The sequence below is a fragment of the Callithrix jacchus genome, chromosome 9 (assembly GCF_049354715.1).
Source record: "Callithrix jacchus isolate 240 chromosome 9, calJac240_pri, whole genome shotgun sequence".
In the NCBI taxonomy this organism is placed as follows: Eukaryota; Metazoa; Chordata; class Mammalia; order Primates; family Cebidae; genus Callithrix; species Callithrix jacchus.
In genome coordinates this window covers 125,276,674-125,302,238 of record NC_133510.1, presented here as the reverse complement: position 1 = coordinate 125,302,238, position 25,565 = coordinate 125,276,674, and the positions used below count along the sequence as shown (strand labels likewise).

At 47.9% G+C, this 25,565-nt stretch overlaps 1 protein-coding gene, 2 non-coding genes and 1 pseudogene across 11 annotated transcripts in view; 3 read left to right on the top strand and 1 right to left on the bottom strand.

Moving 5' to 3' along the window:
• Positions 1-12,332, bottom strand: part of MLXIP (MLX interacting protein) — a 65,768-nt gene extending 53,436 nt beyond the window's left edge. For all 9 annotated transcript variants that reach the window (XR_004729152.3, XR_013522177.1, XR_004729151.3 and 6 more), the window contains exon 1: positions 11,829-12,332. Coding sequence is in view for 4 of the 9 variants with exons in the window: in XM_035257901.3 (XP_035113792.2) it covers positions 11,829-12,241 (413 nt within the window). In the remaining 5 variants the exon portion in view is untranslated. The remainder of the gene's footprint in view (positions 1-11,828) is intronic.
• A 1,438-nt stretch (positions 12,333-13,770) lies between these two features.
• LOC118144549 (U5 spliceosomal RNA) lies at positions 13,771-13,886 on the top strand. Its single transcript, XR_004729318.2, has one exon. It is a non-coding gene; the product is annotated as a U5 spliceosomal RNA (small nuclear RNA).
• Positions 13,887-14,748: 862 nt separating this feature from the next.
• On the top strand, positions 14,749-16,073 carry LOC108590107 (protein SET-like; annotated as a pseudogene).
• Positions 16,074-25,072: 8,999 nt separating this feature from the next.
• On the top strand, positions 25,073-25,179 carry LOC118144564 (U6 spliceosomal RNA). Its single transcript, XR_004729332.1, has one exon. It is a non-coding gene; the product is annotated as a U6 spliceosomal RNA (small nuclear RNA).
• The last annotated feature ends 386 nt before the right edge of the window (positions 25,180-25,565 follow it).

Below are 25,565 nucleotides of genomic sequence, written 5' to 3'. Positions count from 1 at the left end.
TTCCTAAGGTAATATCTTTCAAAAACAATCAAGCCATAAAGAAGAGTAAGGTTGGTAACTATGACTCCAGTCTAACCCTCTCTCTCTTGCATCCCCATACTCACTGGCACCAAGACACAGAGGAGCTAAGTGGTAGTAGCTCCGCTGTCCTGTGGCTTCCATCACACTAGGCTCACATTCCCAAATGGCAAGAATCATCTTTCCACATACCTCACAGCCATTTCCTTCTCACCCTGTAAGGAGGTTCCTAGCTGATTCTATAAGAGAGGCTTTTTAGAGGGAATGGGAAGTCAATACCCGAATCACAAAGGCATTAGGTGGTTCCTCAAAAACATGTCAGTGAAACAAAATGTAGTACATCCAAAAAACTGAACACTTTTTGAGCTAAATACCTGATGTGTGCTACAACATGATGAACTTTGAGGATCTTACTGAGGCGATGGAATGTCCCAGGACTGGGCTGTGACAATGACTGCACAATTAAAAAAGAAATCACTGAACCTTCCACTTATAAAGAGCACATTTTATGCTATGTAAATTACACTTGCAGAAAGTTGCTTTAAAAAGAAAAAGGTCTGACTACAAAAGGATGGATGTAAGAGGCTTCTGCTCCAAGGCGGAGAAAGATCTGTTTGAAAATTTAAAGAACAAAGGAGGCAATTTAAAAGACCCTAGAAAACAGCTGTTTAAAACAGCCAGCTAAGATAATTATATACTGTTTTAAGAATGCATTGAAAGTGTTTCCGTTTAATAAATAAAAGGAATTTATTGATTTACCTTCTCTAAAAAGCTTAGTATCAGGCCAGGCGAGGTGGCTCACACCTGTAATCCCAGCACTTTGGGAGGCCAAGGTGGGTGGATCACTTGAGGTCAAGAGTTCAAGACCAGCCTGGCCAACATGATGAAACCCTGTCTCTTCTAAAAATACAAAAATTAGCCTGGCATGGTGGTGGGTGCCTATAATCCCAGCTACTAGGGAGGCTGAGGCAGGAGAATTGCTTGAGCCCAGAAGGCAGAGGTTGCAGTGAGCCCAGATCACACCACTGCACTCCAGCTTGAGCGACAGACTGAGACTACATCTCAAAAAGAAAAAAAAAAAAGCTTAGTATCAAGCTATCTGGGCAGGTCCCAAGTGCCAGCCTTAAAATGAGGCAGCCCGTTTGTGATTGGGCTGGTTACCATGCGGCCATGTGAGCATACAAAGAGGTTCTCCAGGCTGCTCTGCTTGCCTGCTTGCTTGAGAGACAGGGTCTTGCTCTGCCATCCAGGCTAGAGTGCAGTGGTATGACTATAGCTCGCCAGCCTCCACTTCCTGGGCTCAAGGGATCCTTCTGCCCCAACCTCCCCAGTAGATGGGATTACAGACACATGCCACCATGCTTGGCTAATTTTTTTTATTTTTGTAGAGATGGCAGTGGGGTGGGGGTGGGGGTGGGGGTGGGTCTCCCTACAATGACCAGGCTGGTCTCGAACTCCTGGGCTCAGGCAGTTCTCCTGCCTCAACCTTCCATAGTGCTGAGATTACAGACTTGAGCCACTGCACCCAGCCTGTTCAGGATGTTCTTTTTTTTTTTTTTTTTTTTTTTTGAGACAGAGTCTGGCTCTGTTGCCCAGGCTGGAATGCAGTGGCATGATCTTGGCTCACTGCAACCTCTGCCTCCTGGGTTCAAGCGATTCTCCTGCCTCAGCCTCCAAGTAGCTGGGTCTACAGGCATGTGCCACCATACCCAGCTAGTTTTTTGTATTTTTAGTAGAGATGGGCTTTCACCCTCTTAGCCAGGATAGTCTTAATCTCCTGACCTCATGATCCACCCACCTTGGCCCCCCAAAGTGCTGGGATTTCAGGCATGAGCCACTCCGCCTGGCCCGGACTGTTCTTTAAAAAGCTAGAATACTGGGTGAATATTTGAAAACCAGGCTAATTCCCCTACTTTCTATATAAGAAGCTGTTTTTTTTGTTTTGGTCACCGAATTTGCCTCATGGGAGCACAGCAAACACGGCTCCCCTCCTTCCCTGCCCACAGGCCTAGAAGGAGGGAATAGTAACCAGCTTTCAAATTGGATCGCCCACTCACAGAATATTCCTCAACAGAGAAGCTGCTTCCCTCTCCAATGCCTGAAAACTCCCCCAGGCCGCTGCTTCTACCCACAGTCACCTCTTTGTGGGAACTGCTCAGTCTTTTTTTAGGAGCTTTTTCTCACTCCTCAGCCTTTCCTCTCCTTCACCCAATGGGGATTCTTCATGCTCACTTCTGAGACTTAAAGGTGAATGACACGGAAACTTGTTTCTAGAATTCTTTCTCCAGATCCTGGACTCCCTTCTGGAGCTACCCAAATCATCCCATCTCCACTGCCTCTTTCTAGATTTTTCTGATGGTACAGTCAACTCCCAAATACATCAAGAATAGGCTTGGAGAGGTCTCTGGGGAATTCAAAGCGGACAGTATTTCCCCAGCACCGCCAGACCCAGTTGAGCAGAAACAGCCCGCAGGAGGTACATTTTCCACAGCACTCAGAATGCAAGCTCCAAACTCCAAAGGCTGCCATCGCGAGGGACAGCAGAGCTCGGGGGGGCAAGAAGAAACCCAGGGCACCTAGGCAGGGCAGAGCAAAGGTGCCCACCACACTGACACCTCAGGCCTTCTCAGGGAAGCTACTCACCCTCTGGCTGTCAGGGCAGCCCTGGGGCAGCTGGGCTTGGTGCACTGTGGTGTGGTCAGCATGACACACCCCAGCTTCACAGAGGACCGCTCCTTCCCCAACCTTCCTCATTTCAGTAATGGCCCTGGCTCTCAGGCCAAATCTCGAAGTCACTGTTGATTCCTTTCTTCCTTTCATCTGCCAGGTCCAATTCACCAGCAAGTCCAGAAAGCACCTTGAATCCAGCTCCTCACCATGTCGGCTGCTATCGTCCTAGTCTGAGGCTGGATTCCACAGCTGCCCAACTGGTAGCCTTGCCCCTGCTCTCGCCCTCCTTACACCCATCTCCTGTAGACTGGCCCGAGCCGCCCTGCAGAGGTAAACCAGTATTCCCCAGTGCAACCCAAACCGTCTCCTAACTTCTTACCCTGGCCCACAGGCCCCTTGCCTCTTCTGTCTTATCTCTTACTGCTCACCCCTGCCCTCAACATTCTAGCCAAGCCAGCCTTCTTTCTAACCCTATGATGCACCAAGCTCACTCAACCACGGGCTTCTGCCTGGGCTTCTTCCCGTGCCTGAACGACCATGGTACCTGGCTCCTACTAGCCACCTAGGTTTCACAGTTCACCCAGAAAGGCCACCTGCCTCCGAGGACTCCTCTGCCCAGCCTCCCCAGCCCCAGCACTCTCTAACTTTCATCTTCTTTCCATTCTTGCCTGCACTCACAGTATAAGACCTGATATGCTGATGATCCCCCCACTAGAATGTAAGTCCCATAAGGGGAGAGGACTAATCCATTTTGCTTTATCCCCAAGCGCTAGAACCGTGCCTGCATACAACATGATATGCCTGATTAATACTTCTGGAGGGAAAAAGCACTTGTGCTGGGGCGGCCAAACCCAGACCATAGCCAGCCTCATGATGTGGGACCCAGCCAGCCAGGATCCCTCTCAAACATCAGACATGGAGACCACAGGGCTAATTCAATTAGACAACTGGCAAAGAGCGCTGATGGTCCCAGGAAGCTCATAGTGAGGTCCATATGTGAAACACAGGCCCTAGCAGGCTCAAGCTCAGCGGATGCAGAAGCTTCCAGGAGCAGAGCTGTGCACCAGAGAAGAAACAAGGTGGTGGGTGACAGCCAGTGGCAGCCAGAAGCAGGGATGCAAAGCGGGCGGGGGCCAGTCTGTGAAAGCCAGTCTCTTCGAGGCGTCTGGCCTAACAGTGAAGAAGAACATCTCCCCCTGCTGGGGACCTAGCGCTGCCTGGAACCCAGGACCAGTTTCCACTGAAATCTGCCAGTCCTGGAATTAGCATGAGGTAATCAGCACCCCATTCCACAGGCTAGCACGAGGGCCCCTGATCCATGCAGACAGAGAGGTCTGCCTAAAACACATTGGAATTCAGCCCTGTAGCCTGAATTCTAATCACAGACAAGAGAACTCCAACAAAATACAGAAAGCAATCATCTAAGACATTGGGTATCTGGACTGCACAGTTTATACCCAAGAAGTAATTCAATTCTAGGGAATGAGAGTTCAGGCTCCCACTGGCCATTACACAAATCCTTTTAAAAAAGGAAAATTAACTTTCTATAATAACCTATTATAGAAACTATACCAGGGAACAAGGATCCACCTCACAAACCCTTCCTTTTATAAGCAGGGCCCTCCTATCAGTAGATGCCCCAGCTGGTGCCGAGGACACACGGCACAGCTCAATCTTACACCAGAGGTAGGCTCCTGCGCTCTCCTGTGGTAGAAGAAGAGTGAAGATGAGTTGTCGCCGTAACAAATTACCACAAACTTAGTGGCTCAGAACAACAGACTTTATGATTTTACAGTTCCGGAGGTCAGAAGTCTGGTTTGGGACTCACAGGGCTAAAACCAAGGTTCAGCAGGGCTGCGTTCTTCCCAGAAGCTCTGGGGGAGGCCTCGTCCCCTTGCCTTTTCAGGCTCTGAGGGGCCCATATTCTAATCCTATAGCCTTTCCTCCATCTTCAAAGCCAGCAACAGCAGCCAACGTCCTTCCTCCACTGCTCGCTCTCTGGTTCTCTCTGATTCCCTTTTAATTTTAAGGACCCTTGTGATAACACCAGGCTCACTCGGATGATCCAGATAATCTCCCTATTTTAAGGTCAGTAGACCAGCAACCTTAATTCCATCTGTAACCCTAATTCACCTTTGCCATATAACCTCACGCAGTCACAGGTTCTGTAGATGAGGATGTGCACATCTTCGGGGGGCCATTAATCTGGCCACCACACCAGCCCAAGCAGGCCACGATACAAACACCACCCAGCAAAAGCACTTCTGTTGTCCCACTCCATGCCAATGTCCCCTAAAGCACGTTCCACAAAGCTTGTGTTTGTGTCTACAGAGCTGAAGATAAACAGGATCCGCTTAACTTGTTAGCCTGCAAGCAGGAAAAGAAAAACAAAAAACGGCTTGACCAACATGGTGAAACCCCATCTCTACTAAAAATACAAAAATGAGCTGGGTATGGTGGTGTACCTGTAATCCCAGCTACTCAAGAGACTGAGGCAGGAGAATCACTTGAACTCAGACGGTAGAGGTTGCAGTGAGCTGAGACTGCACCATTGCACTCCAGCCTGGGCAACAGAGTGAGACTCTGTCTCAAAAAAAAGATTTTGCTGAGGTTATAAAGTTGGCTTCCAGGTCCCTGAGTGTCCCTTTCAATCCATCATATAATTCTGAATCATCTAGGCTGCGCCAACACTGCTGGGCTCAGTGGGGAAGTCAAAGGTGAAGATAGCAGGGATTCTGGTAAGCCAAGATCACACCATGACATAGGCCGAATGACATCAGGGCGGCTTCCAGGGGCATGTGATGCTCATGCACTCTGGGAAGCACAGGGTTTCGACGGCAGGGAGGGCAGCACAGAGGGATGTGGAGTAGCCCGAGCCATCCGCCTTCCCCATCTGGAGAGGAACTGGCATTTGCACTCCCCCCTAACAGCAGCTGGGCTTTTGTGGGCAGATAAGGCAGGTCACTTTTTTGCTAGAGACGCTTTTCCACGGACAAGTTGCCTAATCTCTCGAAACACAGCTAATTAACTTCTGAGCTTGGTTTTTAACTTACTTGTTTATTTAAATGAGGACTCCACCACCACCTATCTGAGAGGGTTGTTGGGTGAGTCACTTCAGATCATGCAAAGAGGCCAGGCACAGTTGCTGACAGCCTGTAACCCCAGCATTTTGGGAGGCCGAGGCCAGTGGATCACTTGAGGCAAAACCCTGTCTCTACTAAAAAGAAAAAAACTTAGCTGGGCATGGTGGCGTATGCCTGTAATCCCAGCGACTCTGGAGGTTGAGGCAAGAGAATCGCTTGAACCCGAGAGGCGGAGGTTGCAGTGAGCCAAGACCGTGCCACTGTACTCCAGCCTGGGCAACAAGAGCAAAATTCCATCTCAAAATGGAAAGAGAATGTGGAACATAATAAATGCTCAATCACTGTGAATTCTCTTTTCTTCTCCCACCCAGAAAACAACTTCCCTCTCCGTCCTCTCCTCCAACCTCATTGCCCAGATTCTGTTTCCCCAAGTCTAACAACCCTTACTCCCCCTTCCAGCATGTGGGCAATGAACCAGCCAGCCTCTATATACAATGGAAGTTTGGTCCCACACCGCTAAAGCGGGGAGCACTGGGGCTTCCTGTTGGGTAATATCATCCATAATCTTTGAGAGTTAACAGCAAAAGGGGAGATACGCATTAAACTCTGATGTCAGGAAAACCATCAGCACGGCTCCTGTCATGTCAACACGTGCACGCACACACACACATGCACTCTCTCAGTCTGGCTGAGACATCCTTCCCCGGTACTGCCACAAAACCTGGTCACAGTTCTCACAGCCCTTACTAACTGTTCTACAACTCTAAGTCACTACACCTAGCCTGTGAGGAGAGAGACTGTTTTTCATCTCTGCACCCCAGCTCCTGCCTCAGTGCACACCCCACAATGGCACACTATCCAATGGTTAAAGACTGAAGAATGCAAGAGAAGAAACACTGCTTATCTTCGTTATGACTGCAAAAGAGAAAAACCAATTTAGTTATTTGGGTGAAAGGTTTCCATTTACAACTGGTTAACTGTGTCTAGCATTAGAAGGTTCCTCTACTGGAAATTCAAGATTTGGAAGACACAGTGCTCTAACCTTTGGTCCTTACTATTCCTTAAGTCTGGCACAGATTCCCATCTTGATCAAGAATGAAGAGTTACTATACAAAGCATTCATGCAGGAGGCTACATCTTTTTTTTTTTTTAAGATGGAGTTGGGCCGGGTGCGGTGGCTCAAGCCTGTAATCCCAGCACTTTGGGAGGCCGAGGCAGGTGGATCATGAGGTCAAGAGATCGAGACCATTCTGGTCAACATGGTGAAACCCCGTCTCTACTAAAAATACAAAAAAAAATTAGCTGGGCATAGTGGCGCGTGCCTGTAATCCCAGCTACTCAGGAGGCTGAGGCAGGAGAATTGCCTGAACCCAGGAGGCGGAGGTTGCAGTGAGCCAAGATCATGCCACTACACTCCAGCCTGGGTAAACGAGAGTGAAACTCCGTCTCAAAAAAAAAAAAAAAAGATGGGGTTTTACCATGTTGGCCAGGCTGGTCTTGAACTCCTGACCTCAGGTGATCCACCCACTTCGGCCTCCCAAAGTGCTAGGATTACAGGCATGAGCCACCGCACCCAGCCTTTTTTTTTTTTTAAGACAGGGTTTCACCATGTTGGTCAGGCTGGTCTTAAACTCCTAACCTCGGGTGATCCACTCACCTTGGCCTCCAAAGTGCTTGGATTACAGGCATGAGCCACCACACCCGGCCTGGGCTACATCTTAGAAACTTAAAACCCAAGGTTATCTTACAAGCCCTAATGTAAGTCTCCTCAAACATCCACTTTTTAAACAAAAACCCATTTTCCAGAAACTGATTATCTCTAAATACAGAAAAAGACCATCTCTTCCCCCCCACTCTGAAATATTCATACCAAGGCTCCCTGAGATAAGGAGTTTCTAAAAAGGCAAATAAAAGGAACCAAAACCAACCACAAAAAGCTACACACTAGATGTGTTCAGAATCTGTGGGCAGGGCTGGGCACCATGGCTCACTCCTATAATCCCATCACTTTGGAAGGCTGAGATGGAAGGACTGCTTGAGTCCAGTTCAAGACCAGCCTGGGAGGCACTGCAACACCCTATCTCTACAAAAAATAAAAAATTAGCCAGGCATGATAGTGTGTGCCTGCAGTCCCAGCTACTCAATAGGCTGAGACAAGAGGATTGCTTGAGCCTAGGAGGTCAAGGCTACAGTGAGCTATGATCACATCACTATCCTCTAGCCTGGGCAACAGTGAGACCCTATCTCAAAAAAAAGAGAAAATTCTGGGGCCGGGCATGGTGGCTCACGCCAGTAATCCAAGCATTCTGGGAGGCCGAGGGGGGTGGATCACCTGAGGTCTGGAGTTCAAGACCAGCCTGACCAACATGGTGAAACTCCGTCTTAAAGAAAGAAAAGAAAATTCTGGGCAGGGCGTGGTGCTCACACCTGTAATCCCAGCACTTTGGGAGGTTGCGGTGGGCGGACCACTAAAGGTCAGGAGTTCGAGACCAGCCTGGCCAACATGGTGAAACCTCATCTTAGTAAAAAATAAATTAATTAATTAATTAAAAAAAATTATGTGTGGGTGATGTACATGTGTGACATTCCTTATAGTGTTAAGAGGGCAAGAACCATGAGCTATGGTTCTGCAGTACATAGCTCCATTGTAGAGCCTCAGAAAGCACCCAGTCAAATCAAGAATGCTTCTATTTAGTATTTGTCAAGCAGGCATGCGAAAGCCCAGCTAAGACCCCAGTCAGATACACTATTTCCTTCATTTCATAGATAAGACACAGGCTCCTCATAAATGTCAGATGAATGCAGATGCAGAACTAAAATTCCGCCATCACCCGCCTGCTGCTCGGAGCCAGTTAACCCTCCTCTAGTCTGTTATTTGCCAGCACCAGCCGCATTCCCAGAGGTTATCTCTGCTGATCCTCACTTCCACCTTGCAGGGAAGTTTTATCTTCCCCATGGAATAGAGTTCTTAGAGTTTAGACAAGGTATGCTAACTAACCCCACCACCACCAGCATTTACACCTGGTTTGCCTTGGGCAAAGGCAACCCCTTCTCTCCAAAATGTCTCAATAATTGAGCACTTGTTTTCTGGACCAAATCAAGACCCTTTGCCACAGGGCTTCTCAGCAAAACAGAGTGAGAAGAACATGGAATCCCATCTGCACTGTTCCCTACCCAGCATGCCCTGGGCGCACTCACACCCAGGTCCTCAAACACCCTGTACCCCACCCAAAGTCAGCCCTGGGCAAAGACCCTTCAGGAGGTAAAGCTGCTGCCATTTGAGGAACGGATCACAGTCGATTCCCTAGGCTACTTCTCAGGACTTGGTAAAAAATAACCACAACTTCCCCTGCACTTAGTTCCTCCCCAAAGAGCTGCTGAACCTCATCTGGAAACTGCTGGGAGGCAGTAGCTAACAGGAAATCAAATAACAACAACAAAAAAGCAGAGTGTACCACTGAGAGTTAGGCAGCTAGAGGGAAGACGACGGGGGACAGACAGGAAGTTGAAGTTAGAAAGAACCTAGGCCAGAAACAGTCACAGAAGAGGAGACCCAGCTGGCCTTCCTCAGCCCAGGCAGGAGGGGAGGACCCAGACAGCTGGCAGAGAAGGCACCAACCCCACAGGGATGGAAGCCAGACCAGCGCTGAGGTTAAGTCTTCTTTCTGCGCTGCCCAATCCTTTTTTTCTTTCTTTTTCTTTTTTGGAGATGGGGTCCTGCTGCATTGCCCAAGCTGATCTTGAACTCCTGGGTTCAAGCAATCCTCTACCTCGGCCTCCCAAAGTGATTAAAGCGTGAGCCACCGCACCTGGCATTGCCTCAATCTTGACCTTCCTTCCCTGAAAGCCAGGTAGTGGTCCTCACTAGGAGAGCAGGGGTCAGAAATTTACCTTCTCCTAGCTTATTTCTGTGCCAGAGGCTACAGCCCAGACAACTGGTTTTCAGTCATTTGTCTGTCATCCATACCAAAGTTCCACACTGTCAACTAAACTCAGGACTGGACAAACCAGCCTCGCACAAAGGGCATCTTCATGAGGAAGGACTGGACAGATCCCATCCAAGGGCCTGCAGCATAGACCTTAGCGGGGACGACCTTAGGCGCAGGGAAAAGCAGCAAAAGGAGAGAGCAAAGAGTGCAAGGTAAGCTTGAACCAAACTGATGGTGCATTTTGCAATCAAGAAAGTTAACTGAGCAATGGCTGGCTGTCAAAATATTTTTGATATAAATGAAAAAAAAATGCCATTACTAAAATTCTTTGGTGTTGTTTGATAAGCCTTTAGGTTATCCAAACAGTGCAAAGGGGAGACTGATTTCGTTTTCATTTAGCAGAGCTTACTTAGGTGAGACTTCAGCCCGTGCCTCCAGTGACTCAATCATCCGTTCTCTCCCTGTATATGTGGACATTATATTAAATAAAGAAGAGGATTAAGTTTTCTTAATAAGACACATTCCAGTCTTTCACCTCGAGCTTTGTTTGAAAAGGCTTTCTCGAGGCACAGCATATCCTGTGATCCAGTTGGGTTTGATTCCAATGGAAGTGCTCAAAATCTGAGACTGGAGGGTGCACAGAGCTGCAGAGTCAACACCATTTGTTTTTTAAAAAGGAGAACATCTTTACAGGCTCAGTGCCAGCTCAAACTGGCAAGACCAGAGAATCAGCAGAGACTGACCAATGTGCCCGGTACGGGGGATGGGAGGAAGAGCTACAGGAACAGATCATCAGGGAAACCTTCAAGAGAGGAAATAGGGGTGTTTCAGGAACATAACAAAGAACAAGTTGACTAATCATTTATTCCTGGGATGGCGGCAGTGGGGTGTGGGGGTGGGGGCATTCAGAGCTAAGTATCTAATATTTTAACTTTAGTTAAATGCATAATGTTTAAACCTGGATATGCATGCAGCTCACAAACATATCCAGGTTTAAGCCTGGGGTGGGGCGCAGGATATTCCTGCTCTTTTATTACACTGTTTCTGGAGTCTCCTAGGAAACTTCTCCAGAGAAGCCTGCAGAGCAGATCTAAGACAGTCCCCCAGCCAGTCCAGTTACTAATGCAACACGCTCAACTCAGCAGAGATCCCATCATGAGTTTTATGTAGGGCCGAGCTGCTCAAGGCCACTGCCGCCCGTCCAAAGAATTTCTTTTGCACAGGCAGAAAAGTTACCTGCAGCAAATACCTAATATTGATACTGGAGAAGGGAGAGAGAGTGGAAGAGTGCTTTAATCTTTGAGCGCCAGGCATTTTCCCTGACATGGAAAAGAGGGATCTCTGCCCAGAGCCGAATCCACACAGGTCAGGATGGTGTCTGGGATGTCTGCCCTCAACACTGACATCTCCCTCATATAATGTTTCAGGACCGGCCAGAAAACCCTCCGACTTGCCAGGAGGACAGACTGCACCTCCAACAGCTGTGGCACCAAAAGTCTTCTTAGGAGGCACCCAAAACCCTCCCGAGATGGGGGAGGGCCTCCCGATGAGCGGGTTGTAAGGGGGCCGGCCTCCAGGTGCAGGGACACCTAACTAGCCAAGCACTGGAATAAGCAATTTACCCAACTCACTCCATCCCCAAAACAGCCCCTGGGAGGCAGACACTACAGTCATTCCCCTTTGATAAAGGAGGAAACAGGCTCCGAGGTGTTACACAACCATTCAACAGCAGAGCCAGCCTCCAGACACCCCGAACAGGTGGATATGCGGGAAACCACTGCTGGATATGCGGGAAACTCACAAAGCGTTTGGGGGAAGGAGTCGATAGAGTCGGGTAACCCAAGATCCAGCCAGTGTTTATATCTCTCGTCCAAGATCGGTGGCCCCAGGATACTGGAGGGGAGGGCCTGGATGGGGAACGTGAAGCCGAAAGGACCCCGGAACTGCTGGCAGGGGAAGCGGCCAGGACACTGGCCCCTCTGGCAATGCGGGGAACCCCAGATTCATACACCCTCCCGAAGGGGTAAGACCCAAAGGAAATGCATGAAGCCACGGGGTTGCCAGGTGGCCCTTCCCTCCACGCTTGTTTTGTCAAAGAGGGGCCTCCGGCGGTCGCTGGGGTCCCTACCTGTAGGCCAAAGTCATGCACTCGAACAGCTTGGTGAGCGAGGCGTCGATGGACAGGTGGCAGGAGCTGGTCTTGCCGAAGCTGTAGGTCTGGCATGTCTGCTTGTTGACCGTGTCGAAATCGTAGCCCTTCTTGGGCGGGTGCTCCCGGTGCGGCGACGACACCATGAAGTGGCCGCTGTGGATGATTTGCTGGCGGCGCGGAGGCTCGTTGCGGCCCGGCCCGGCCCGGGGCGGCGGCAGCGCGGTGCTCGCGTGGGCCCGAGCTGGCGTGGCCGCACCGGAGACGGGCGGCGGGGACGGCTCATCCGTGTCCGAATCGTCGTCGTCCTCGGGCACCTGGGGCTTGAGCAGCACCGGGCGGCCCCGGTTGCGGGGCCGGCGTGGGGAGCACATGAAGACGTCGGCGGCCATGAGAAGGGCCCGGCATCCCCCGGAGCCCAGGGAGACGCTGTAGCAGCTTGTAGCTGAGGGGCGCCGGCCCGGCCCGGCCCGCGCGCCGACTGTCCGCGAGCGCGCGGCGCGGCGGGAGGGGGAGGGCGCCGGCCTCGACGTGACGTCACCGGGGCGTCTGGGCCAATCGGCTACCCGCATCGGCCTCTTAAAGGCGCAGGGGAACCTTTCCTTAGCTAGGCAGACCGAAAAAAAAAAAAAGGGAAGCGGAGGCCACGCCTCCCGGCCCTGCCCCTGGCCGCCTTCTCCACTCCCGGCGGCCGCGGGTGCCGAGGGACTCGGTGGCCGGGCGGAGCAGCTCGCCGGTGTCGCGGCCTGGGAGAGGCGTCGGCGGAGTGGGACCGGGCTGGTCCCTCCCCCTCCCCGCCCCGCGCCCCGGGAGTAGCCCTGCGGCCTCGCAGCGGGCCGGGCTGGCTCCACGTGGTGGGTGCGGGAGGGGCTCCTCTGCCTCCAGGCCCTGCTTTCCCGGCCGGGCGGTACCGAGTCCTCGCAGCTCACGTCTGACTTTGCCGGGCGTGGTGGCTGTTGTCCCCATTATTCTCATCGTATTGATGGGAAGACTGGGTGGCTGAATACCGACAGGTTTTTATTTTATTTTATTATTTTATTTTTTATTGCATTTTAGGTTTGGGGGTACATGTGAAGAACATGCAAGATTGTTGCATAGGTACACACATGGCAGTGTGATTTGCTGCCTTCCTCCCCATCACCTATATCTGGCATTTCTCCCCATGCTATCTCTCCCCAACTCCCCACCCCCGGACAGGATTTTTCTAAGACCTGGCATCCAGAGAGCTGGGAACTTGCTGCCCGTGCACGTCCGCTGCGCGGCGCAGCTGTTGAGTGGCAGCGCCCCCGAGCCCAGCGGCCTGCAGACCCCAGCTTTTTTTTTTTTTTTTGAGACGGAGTTTCGCTCCTGTTACTCAGGCTGGAGTGCAATGGAGCGATCTCGGCTCACCGCGACCTCCGCCTCCTGGGTTCAGGCAATTCTCCTGCCTCAGCCTCCTGAGTAGCTGGGATTACAGGCATGAGCCACCACACTCAGCCTGTATTTTCTAATTTCCAAAATAAACATGTATTATGTATATACACATTTTTAATTTAAGTTAAAATTGGCTGAGTGTGGTCGGTGGCTCACACCTAAAATCCCAGCACTTTGGGAGACCGAGGTGAGGGGATTGGCTGAGCTCAGTAGTTCGAAACCAGCCTGGGCAACACAGTGAAATCCCATCTCTACTAAAAATTTAAAAAAATTAACTAGAAATACAGTCATAGGATAAAATATTTTAAATTTTAAAAAATTAGCCAGGTGTGGTGGCATGCACCTGTAGTCCCTGCTACTCAGGAGGCTGAGGCAGAATTGCTTGAACCTGGGAGGCAGTGGCTGCAGTGAGCCAAGATTGTACCACGCATTCCAGCCCTGGGTGACAGCGTGAGACTCTGCTTTTTTTTTTTTTTTAAAAAAAAAAAAAAGGTTAAAATCAGTTCTCTGACTCTGATTTCTCTTCAAATCGTATAAATCTTTCGCCTTTTACTAAAGATTTCTGTGTAGAGGAACAATTCTGAGTCTTAATCCAATTTTTTTTTTTTTTTTAATTGAGACGGAGTTTCGATCTTGTTACCCAGGCTGGAGTGCAATGGCGCGATCTCGGCTCACTGCAACCTCCGCCTCCTGGATTCAGGCAATTCTCCTGCCTCAGCCTCCTGAGTAGCTGGGATCACAGGCGTGCTAATGCCCAGCTAATTTTTTGTATTTTTAGTAGAGACAGGGTTTCACCATGTTGACCAGGATGTCTCGATCTCTTGACCTCGTGATCCACCCTCCTCGGCCTCCCAAAGTGCTGGGATTACAGGCATGAGCCACTGTGCCCGGCTTAATCCAATTTTTTGAGGCCCTGTTTCTGCAGGGCTGATTAAAAAAAAAAATCGGTTCCCTGGAAGGAGATGAGCCTCAAGGCTGAGGTTGTAAAGTGGAAACCCAGGGACCAGACTCAATGAAGAAACATGCCTGTTCAGTCGCACCATCCGTTCCTCAGAGACTGTATCAGGGAAGACTCTTGGGGGAAATTGCAGTTAAAAATGCAAAAAGCAAATAAGTGTATTAGGTGAATGGAAAAAATAAAATAAAGAAAACAACCAAAAAAATGCAAAAAGCAAAGGATCACTGCGTGGGCGGTCCAGTCATGAAAGGTGCTCCAAACTCACAATCAATGTCTGTAAGAACAAGGAGGAAGTCTCAACTTCCCTCCCTGGGATTTTGTGTAAAATCTACTATTTTCTAGATCCTTTGTCTTTGTCTTCCTTGGTTACTTCCTCGTTTTGCAGAAGCGTATCCTCCAGAAGCCTTTTCAGCAAGGACATAGAAAGAACTTTTGAAACCTTGCATCTCTAAAAGTGCTTTCATTCTACTTGGACATGTATTTGATAGTTTGGCTAGGAAAAGGAATGCAAATTAAAAATCCTTTGTCGAGTGTTCTGCCTGCTTCCGGACGAGCAAGAAGACTTGTGCTCCGGTTCTCGGACTTCCCCAGCAGCATGGCCCCCAAATGCTAGTCTCCACCCCCGCCTCAAAAGAAGAAACCAAGACCACCTCCTGCTCAGGGACTGGATGAGACATCGGCCTCTGCAGGCTTGCCGAAGAAGGGAGAAAAAGAACAGCAAGAAGCAATTGAACACATTGATGAAGTACAAAATGAAATAGACGGATTTAATGAACAAGCCAGTGAGGAGATTTTGAAAGTAGAACAGAAATATAACAAACTCCGCCAACCATTTTTTCAGAAGAGGTCAGAATTGATCGCCAAAATCCCAAATTTTTGGGTAACAACATTTGTCAGCCATCCACAAGTGTCTGCACTGCTTGGGGAGGAGGACGAAGAGGCACTGCATTATTTGACCAGAGTTGAAGTGACAGAATTTGAAGATATTAAATCAGGTTACAGAATAGATTTTTATTTTGATGAAAATCCTTACTTTGAAAATAAAGTTCTCTCCAAAGAATTTCATCTGAATGAGAGTGGTGATCCATCTTCAAAGTCCACTGAAATCAAATGGAAATCTGGAAAGGATTTGACGAAACGTTCAAGTCAAACACAGAATAAAGCCAGCAGGAAGAGGCAGCATGAGGAACCAGAGAGCTTCTTTTTTTTTTTTTTTTTTTGAGACGGAGTTTCGCTCTTGTTACCCAGGCTGGAGTGCAATGGCGCGATCTCGGCTCACCGCAATCTCTGCCTCCTGGGTTCAGGCAATTCTCCTGCCTCAGCCTCCCAAGCAGCTGGGATTACAGGCACGCACCACCGTGCCCAGCTAATTTTTTTGTAATTTTAGTAGAGACGGGGTTTCACCATGTTGACCAAGATGGTCTCGATCTGTTGACCTCGTGATCCACCCGCCTCGGCCTCCCAAAGTGCTGGGATTACAGGCTTGAGCCACCGCGCCCGGCCCAGAGAGCTTCTTTACCTGGTTTACTGACCATTCTGATGCAGGTGCTGATGAGTTAGGAGAGGTCATCAAAGATGATATTTGGCCAAACCCATTACAATACTACTTGGTTCCTGATATGGATGATGAAGAAGGAGAAGGAGAAGAAGATCATGATGATGAAGAGGAGGAAGGATTAGAAGATATTGATGAAGAAGGGGATGAGGATGAAAGTGAAGAAGATGAAGATGATGGGGAGGAAGGAGAGGAGGATGAAGGAGAAGATGACTAATAGAACACTGATGGATTCCAACCTTCCTTTTTTAAAATTTTCTCCAGTCCCTGGGAGCAAGTTGCAGTCTTTTTTTTTTTCCTTCCCTCTCGTGCTCAGTCACCCTGTTTTTGAGGTCTCTTTTCTCTACACCATGGTTCTCAACTTATTTTGGGGGGAAATATCTTGAGCAGGATACAATGGGAAAAGAGTCTCTACCCCTTTCTGTTTGAAATTCATTTTTAATCCCTTCCTGTCTCAACAAAAACTGTATGGAATCAATACCACTGAGCTCTGTGGGAAAAAAGAAAAACCTGCTCCCTTCGCTCTGCTGGAAGCTGGAGGGTGCTAGGCCCCTGTGTAGAAGTGCATAGAATTCTAGCTTTTTTCCTCCTTTCTCTGTATATTGGGCTCAGAGAGTACACTGTGTCTCTATGTGAATATGGACAGTTAGCATTTACCAACATGTATCTGTCTACTTTCTCTTGTTTAAAAAAAAGAAAAAAAACTTAAAATGGGGTTATAGAAGGTCAGCAAAGGGTGGGTTTGAGATGTCTGGGTGGGGTAAGTGGGCATTTTGACAACATGGCTTCTCCTTTGGCATGTTTAATTGTGACATTTGACAGACATCCTTGCAGTTTAAGATGACACTTTTAAAATAAATTCTCTCCTAATGATGACTTGAGCCCTGCCACTCAATGGGAGAATCAGCAGAACCTGTAGGATCTTATTTGGAATTGACATTCTCTATTGTAATTTTGTTCCTGTTTATTTTTAAATTTTCTTTTTGTTTCACTGGAAAGGAAAGATGATGCTCAGTTTTAAAAGTTAAAAGTGTACAAGTTGCTTTGTTACAATAAAACTAAATGTGTACACAAAGGATTTGATGCTCTTCACTCAGCACAGGTCTGCTCACTATGACCTTCCAAGTTTGACTTGTACAACATCACTGTCAAACTTTGTCACCCTAACTTCGTATTTTTTGATACGCACTTTGCAGGATGACCTCAGGGCTATGTGGATTGAGTAACAGGATCTGAATCAATGTATTGAAACCGCCATAGCTGGGAAAGTGGGTACAATTTGCCATTGGTTTCTGAAAGTACTCACATCATTTGGGATACCAGATTGCTCAATACTTTGAGTATATTGTGCCCTTGATTTTTAAAAGTGGCAGTTTTTAAAATTGGCCATTTACCTGGATATAAAATAATAGTACCTGCCACCACCATCCAACAGACCTGGTGCTCTCATTGGCTATATAAAATGTGGCCAAGGAGATAGGCTCTCAGAGTAGGAGTCTGTGATGGTTGGCGGTAACTGTCCCAGCTCTCTGGTATAAAGTTCTCAAATGTGACTATGTGAATCTGGGTGGAATAATGGACTCAGCTCTGTCTGCTCAATGCCATTGTGCAGAGAAGCACCCTAATGCATAAGCTTTTTAATGCTGTAAAATATAGTAGCTGAAATTAAATGCCACTTTTTCAGAGGTGAATTAATGGACAGTCTGGTGAAATTCAAAAGCTTTTTGATGTATAAAACTTGATAAATGGAACTATTCCATCAATAGGCAAAAGTGTAACAACCTGTCTAGATGGATAGTATGTAATTTCCGCACAGGTCTCTGTTTAGTAAATACTTCACTGTATACCGATCAGGAATCTTGCTCCAATAAAGGAACATAAAGATTAAAAAAAAAAAAAATCCTTTGTCGCAGGGCGTGGTGGCTCACGTCTGTAATCCCAGCACTTTGGGAGGCTGAGGCAGGTGGATCACGAGGTCAAGAGATCGAGACCATCCTGGTCAACATGATGAAACCCCGTCTCTACTGAAAATACAAAAAATTAGCTGGGCATGGTGGCGCGTGCCTGTAATCCCAGCTACTCAGGAGACTGAAGCAGGAGAATTGCTTGAATCCAGGAGGTGAAGGTAGCGGTGAGCTGAGATTGCGCCATTGCACCCATTGCACTCCAGCCTGGTTAACAAGAGCAAAACTCCGTCTCAAAAAAAAAAAAAAAAAAAAAATTGGCTGGTCGTGGTGGCACACGCCTGTAGTCCCAGCTACTTCAGAGGCTTAGGAGAATTGCTTGAACCCGGGAGGCGGAGGTTGCAGTGAGCCGAGATTGCACCACTGCACTCCAGTCTGGCGCCTGGTGAAAGAGCAAGATTCTGTCTCAGAAAAAAAAAAATCATTCGTCCTTGGAATTTGAAAGGTATTGCTCCATTGTCTTGTTGCTTTTGAGATGTCCGATGTCATTTTTATGTCAGATCCTTTTTGTGTGAGCTTTTTCTCTGGGGGCTTTGAAATCTCTTTATCACTAGTGTTCTGAATTTTGTGAATTTCATAATTATGTGGCTTGCTGTAGGTCCTTTTTTTTTTTTTTTTTTTTAGAGGAAATCTCGCTCTGTCGCCAGGCTGGAGTGCAGTGGTGTGATATTGGTTCACTGGAACCTCTGCCTCCCAGGTTCAAGCGATTCTTCTGCCCCAGCCTCCCAAGTAGTTGGGACTACAGGCATGCACCACCATGCCCAGCTAATTTTTGTATTTTAGTAAAGACGGAGTTTTACTATGTTGGCCAGAAAGGTTTCGATCTCTTGACCTCGTGATCCACCTGCCTTAGCCTCCCAAAATGCTGGGATTACAGGCATGAGCCACTGAGCCTGGCCAGTGTAGGTCCTTTTAAGGTTAAAAAGGTTGAGCCTCTGTAGCCTCTTTTAACCTGAAAGTTCATGTCTTCAGTTGAGAGTTATTTTGTTATATTATCTAATTGATTATCTTCTCCCTTTTATTTTTTCATTTGCTTTCTGGAACTTCTTTTAGATATTGAACTTGTTGAATCAACCCTCCATTTATATTACATTTTCTAATTTTTCCCTTTTTGACCCACTAAAAAGAAAATTTTACCAAAATTTTAAAAATTATACTTCATTTCAGGCTGGGCTCGATGGCTCATGCCTATAATCCCAGCGCTTTGGGAGACTGAACTGGGTGGATCACTTGAGGTCAGGAGTGCAAGACCAGCTTGACCAACATGGTGAAACCCCATCTCCACTAAAAATACAAAACAAAACAAAACAAAACAAAAATTAGCCAGGCATAGTGGCATAACCCAGCTACTCAGGAGGCGACAACAGGAGAATTACTTGAACCCAGGAGGCAGAGGTTGCAGTGAACCGAGATTGTACCACTGCACTCCAACCTTGGCAACAAGAGCAAAACTCCATCTCAAAAATAAATAAATAAAAATATCCATGTGTCGTAGCTAATGCCTGTAATCCCAACACTTTGGGAGGCAGAGGCACAAGAATTGCTTGAAGCTGGGAGGCGGAGGTTGCAGTGAGCTGAGATCGCACTACTGCACTCCAGCCTGGATCAAAGAGTGAGACTTCCCCTCAAAAAAAATATTATACCCCATTTCAGAACAATTTCTTAGAGGTTTTTCTTACTTTCTGGGTGTTACTTTTTTTTTTTGAGACAGAGTTTCGCTGTTGTTACCCAGGCTGGAGTGCAATGGTGCGATCTCGGCTCACCGCAACCTCCGCCTCCTGAGTTCAAGCAATTCTCCTGCCTCAGCCTCCCGAGTAGCTGGGATTACAGGCATGCACCACCATGCCCAGCTAATTTTTGTATTTTTAGTAGAGACGGGGTTTCACCATGTTGACCAAGATGGTCTCGATCTCTTGACCTTGTGATCCACCTGCCAAGGCCTCCCAAAGTGCTGGGATTACAGGCTTGAGCCACCGCGCCCGGCACTTTTTTTTTTAATAGCGACAGCATTCTACTCTTGGTTCATGTATGCAATGTTGTCTCTTATCTCTCCCAGAAGAATATTTTAAGTTTATTTGAAGTTACCTTTTGCTCCCTGAATTGTTTATATTTCTTTCTCTTTCTCGCTCTCTCTCTCTCTCTCTCTCTCTTTCTCTCTCTCTCTCTCTCTCTCTCTCTCTCTGTTTTGAACTCCCTCTTCATGTTGGAAGCTTTCCTCAGAATTCTGGAAAGGAGCCCATGAGGATGACTGATAGGATCGGTGTGTACGGCAGGAGCCTGGCCTGTCAGCGAGTGAGCCAGTGGGTGGCCAGGCAGCTCTCTGGTCGGAGCCTTCTAAATGTCAGTATCTGGAGGTCTTCTCTGTGGGTGGTTCTGATTGCCCAGGGGAGGACCTCCAACTGCCTTCTGGGAATGTGTGTCTGGCTGCTCAGTTTCTGGAGCAAGGTCAGGGAAGAGGGCAGTCATTTTGCTGTTTGCTCTGCCCACTGCCACTAAATCTCTCTGCTCTCAGCCTCTGGCAACTCACTCACTCCCTGCACCCATTCTATGCCATCCCCACTTCTGGAGCCTCTTTGATTTAATTTCTCCAAAAGCTAAACCTGGAGCGGGAGAGAGCTAGTCACCCAAGACCATACAAGATGGGGATGAGAACCTGGATGTCCCCTCCCTATGGCAGCACTGAAGCCTCCAATTCCTGAGACTTTCTGGAATTCCAGGAGAGGACCGACCTGCTTTCACTGGGATCTGCTTCTGTAGGTTTGGGGCTACAGGTGATGTCTTATTTCACTAAATATGGATTTTCTCCTTTTGTTTCTTGTTCTCTTGTACTTTGAGAATGATTTGGGAGCAAAACGGGTGACCATGTTTTTACCATAGTAAAAACTATCATCTAGAAAGTTTAGTAAAATTTTGAATGATTTGCTAATGTTGTAAAAATTGTGACATATCATATTTTTTGACATAAGAATGTTAGGATTGGCCGGGTGAGGTGGCTCACGCTTGTAATCCCAGCACATTGGGAGGCCGGGGTAGGTGGATCATTTGAGGTCAGAAGTTCGAGACAAGCCTGGCCAACATGGTGAAACCCCGTCTCTACTAAAAATACAAAAATTAGCCAGGTGTGGTGGCATGCACCTGTAGTCCCAGCTACTTGGGAGGCTGAGGCAGGAGAATTGCTTGAACCTGGGAGGCAGAGGTTGCAGTGAGCCGAGATCATGCCATTACACTTCAGCCTGGGTGACAGAGTGGGTCTCTTTTTCAAAAAAAAGAAAGAAAGAAAGTTATATTTTTTCTGAACTATCAGAACACCTGACAACACTGAGTCCTTATTTCCACATAATAGCAAGCAACGAGCTCAGGAGCAACTCTCCTCTTAATTTTTTTTTTTTTTTTTTTGAGACGGAGTTTTGCCCTTATTGCCCAGGCTGGAGTACAATGGAGTGATCTCGTCTCACCTTCCCAGGTCAAGGGATTCTCCTGCCTCAGCCCTGGGATTACAGGTATGTGCCACCATGCCTGGCTAATTTTGTTTTTAGTAGAGATGGGGTTTCCCCATGTTGGTCAGGCTGGTCTCAAACTCCTGACCTCAGGTAATCCACCTGCCTCAGCCTCTTAAAGTACTGGGATTACAGGCTTGAGCACCATGCCTAGCCAATGTCCTCTTTATTTTTATATTATTTAATTTTTTTTTTTGAGATGGGGTCTTGCTCTGTTGCCCAAGCTAGAGTACAGAGGCTCAATCTCAGCTCACTGCAGCCTCCGCCTCCCAGGTTCAAGCAATTTTCCCACCTCAGTCTCCCAAATAGCTGGGATTACAGATGCACCACCATGCCCAGCTAATTTTTGTATTTTTAGTAGAAACAAGTTTCACCATGTTGACCAGGCTGGTCCTGAACTCCTGACCTCAGGTGATCCACCCTCCTTGGCCTCCCAAAGTGCTACAATTACAGGCGTGAACCACCACACCCAGCTATTTAATTTTTTTATAGAGACAGTGTCTCTCTATGTTGCCCAAGCTGGTCTTGAATTCCTGGGCTCAAGGGATCCTCCTGCTTTGGCCTCCTAAAGTGCTGGGATTACAGGCATGAGTCACCATGCACAGCCTGACTGTCCTCTTTATTCATTTATGTATTTATTTATTTTGAGATGGAGTCCCACCCTTCACCTAGGCTGGAGTGCAGTGGCATGATCTTGGCTCACTGCAACTTCCGCCTCCTGGGTTCAAGGGATTCTTCTGCCCCCTCCTCCCCAGTAGCTGGACTACAGGCATATGCCACCATATCCAGCTAATTTTTGTATATTTAGTAGAGACGGGGTTTTGCCCTGTTGGCCAGGCTGGTCTTGAACTCCTGACCTCAAATGATCCACCTGCCTCGGCCTCCCAAAGTGGTGATATGGGTCACTGCGCCTGGAAAAGTTCTCTGTTTTTAATGAACAGTTCCAGGAGTTTTGACAAACATATACAGTCAAGTGACCACTACCACAATCGAGATACAGTACAGGGCTGGGCGTGGTGGCTCACATCTATAATCCCAGCACTTTGGGCGGCCAAGGCAGGCGGATCACTTGAGGTCAGGAGTTTGAGGCCAGTTTGGCCAACATGGTGAAATACAAAAACTAGCTGGGTGTGGTGGCATGAGCCTGTAATCCCAACTACTTGGGAGGCTGAGGCAGAACTGCTTGAACCTGGGACATGTAGTTTGCAGTGAGCCAAGACTGCACCACTGCAGTCCAGCCTGGGTGACAGAGTGAGACTCTGTCAAAAGGAAAAAAAAGATATAGGACAGGACAGGCACCAATGGCTCACACCTGTAATCCCAGCACTTTGGGAGGCTGAGAGGGGAGGACTGCTGGAGCCCGGGAGTTGGAAACCAGTTTGCGCAAGATGGCAAGATCCTGTCAGTACAAAAAAATAATTTAAAAAATTAGCCAGACATGGTGGCGTGAGCCTGTGGACTCAGCCACTCAGGGGGCTGAGGCAGGAGGATCTCTTGAACCCAGAAGTTCGAGGCTGCAATGAGCTGTGAGCGTGCCATTGCACTCCAGACCGGATGACAGATAAGACCTCATCTGTTAAAAAAATATACACACAGCCGGACGTGGTGGCTCATACCTGTAATTCTAGCACTTTGGTAGGCCGAGACAGGCAGATCACTTGAGGTCTGGAGTTCAAGACCAGCCTGATCAACATGATGAAACCTTGTCTTTACTAAAAATGCAAACAAAAATTAGCCCAGCGTGGTGGCATGTGCCTGCAATCCAGGAGGCTGAGGCAGGCTTGAACCCGGGAGGCGGAGGTTGCAGTGAGCCAAGATTGCACCATTATACCCCAGCCTGGGCAACAGAGTGAGACTCCATATCAAAAACTAATTAAAAAAACAAACACACACACACACACAGACACATATACAAACACACACACATATAGACACATATACAAACACACACACACATATAGACACACACACATAGACACATATACAAACACACACACATATAGACACATATACAAACACACACACATATAGACACATATACAAACACACACACATATAGACACACACACACACACACACACACACATACACACACCGGTTCCAATGCCAATCCTCACCCCCATTTCCCTCTTGCCTCTTGCCCTTTGTAGTCAGTCCCTCTCTCTGTTCTAGTCCCTGGCAACTACCGATCTGTTTCTTGTTCCCATTGTTTTGCCTTTTCTGGAACAGCATCCTTCAAAAAGTGGCCTTGAGACCGGCTTCTCTCACTTAGCATAAGCATCTGAGATTCTGCCCCACTGCTGAGTGTAGTCCATTCCTTTTTATTGCTGTGTAGTATTTCATTTTATGAATGTACCACGTGTTTATACATTTGTCAGCTGAAGGCCATTTTAGTTGTTTCTAGTTTTTGGTGGTTAGAGATAGGGTCTTGCTCTGTTGCCCAGGCTGGAGTGCAGTGGCATGATCACAGCTACCTGGGGGACTGAGGTGGGTGGATCACCTAAGCCCAGGAGGCTGAGGCTGCAGTGAGCCATGATCACACCACTGTGTGACAGATACTCCAGCCTGGGTGACAGAGCAAGGCCCTGTCTCAATAACAGCAACAAAAAAAAGAGAGCTAAAAAAGAGAAAAGAGGCTGGGCATGGTGGGTCACTCCTGTAACCCTGGCACTTTAGGAAGCCAAGATGGGCAGATTGCTTGAGGTCAGAGACCAGCCTGGCCAACATGGCAAAATCTCATCTCTAGTTAAAATATAAAAAATGGGCCAGGCGCAGTGGCTCATGCCTGTAATCCCAGCATTTTGGGAGGTGGAGGCAAGCGGATCAAGAGGTCAGGAGTTCAAGACCAGCCTGGCCAACATGGTGAAACTCCGTCTCTACTAAAAATACAAAAATTAGCTAGGTGTGGCAGCACACACCTGTAGTCCCAGCTATGCTGGAGGCTGAGGCAGAATTGCTTGATCCCAGGAGGCGGAGGTTGCAGTGAGCCAAGATTGCACCATTGCACTCCAGCCTGATTGACAGAACAAGGCCCTGTCTCAACAAAAAATAAAGAAAAAAAAAGAGAAAAGAGGCTGGGTGTGGTGGGTCACACCTGTAATCCTGGTACTTTAGGAAGCCAAGATGGGCAGATTGCTTGAGGTCAGAGACCAGCCTGGACAACATGGCAAAACCCCATCTCTGGTAAAAATATAAAAATTGGGCCGGGTATAGTGGTTCATGCCTGTAATCCCAGCACTTTGGGAGGTGGAGGTGGGTGGATCATGAGGTTAGGAGTTCAAGACTAGCCTAGCCAACATGATGAAACTCCATCTCTACTAAAAATACAAAAATTAGCTAGGTAAAGGTGGCACACACCTGTAGTCCTAGCTATGCGGGAGGCTGTGGCAGGAGAATCACTTGAATCTGGAAGGCAGATGTTGCAGTGAGCTGAGATATTGCACCACTGCACTCCAGCCTGGGTTACAGAGTGAGATTCTGTCTGTTAAAAAAAAAAAAAAAAAAAAAAAAAAAACTGGGCCGGGTGCGGTGGCTCACGCCTGTAATCCCAGCACTTTGGGAGGCCGAGGCGGGTGGATCACGAGGTCAAGAGATCAAGACCATCCTGGCCAACATATGAAACCCCGTCTCTACTAATCTATAAAAAATTAGCTGGGCGTGGTGGTGCGCATCTGTAGTCCCAGCTGCTTGGGAGGCTGAGGCAGGAGAACTGCTTGAACCAGGGAGGCGGAGGTCACAGTAAGCGGAGATTGTGCCACTGCACTCCAGCCTGGTGCCTGGCAACAGAACGAGACTCTGTCTCAAAACAACAACAACAACAACAACAACAAAAAACTGTGCTCGCTTCGGCAGCACATATACTAAAATTTGAACCATACAGAGAAGATTAGCATGGACCCTGCGCAAGGATGACACACAAATTCGTGAAGCATTCCATATTTTTAGAGAGCCAAATCAAGAACGAACTGCCATTCACAATTGCTACGAAGAGAATAAAATACCTAGGAATACAACTAACAAAGGACGTAAAGGACCTCTTCAAGGAGAACTACAAACCACTGCTCAACGAAATAAGGGAGGACACAAACAGATGGAGAAACATTCCATGCTCATGGTTAGGAAGAATCAATATCATGAAAATGGCCATACTGCCCAAAGTAATTTACAGATTCAACGCTGTCCCCATCAAGTTACCAATGACCTTCTTCACAGAACTGGAAAAAACCACCTTAAACTTCATATGGAACCAAAAGAGAGCCCATATAGCCAAGTCAATTTTGAGCAAAAAGAACAAAGCTGGAGGCATCACACTACTGGACTTCAAACTAT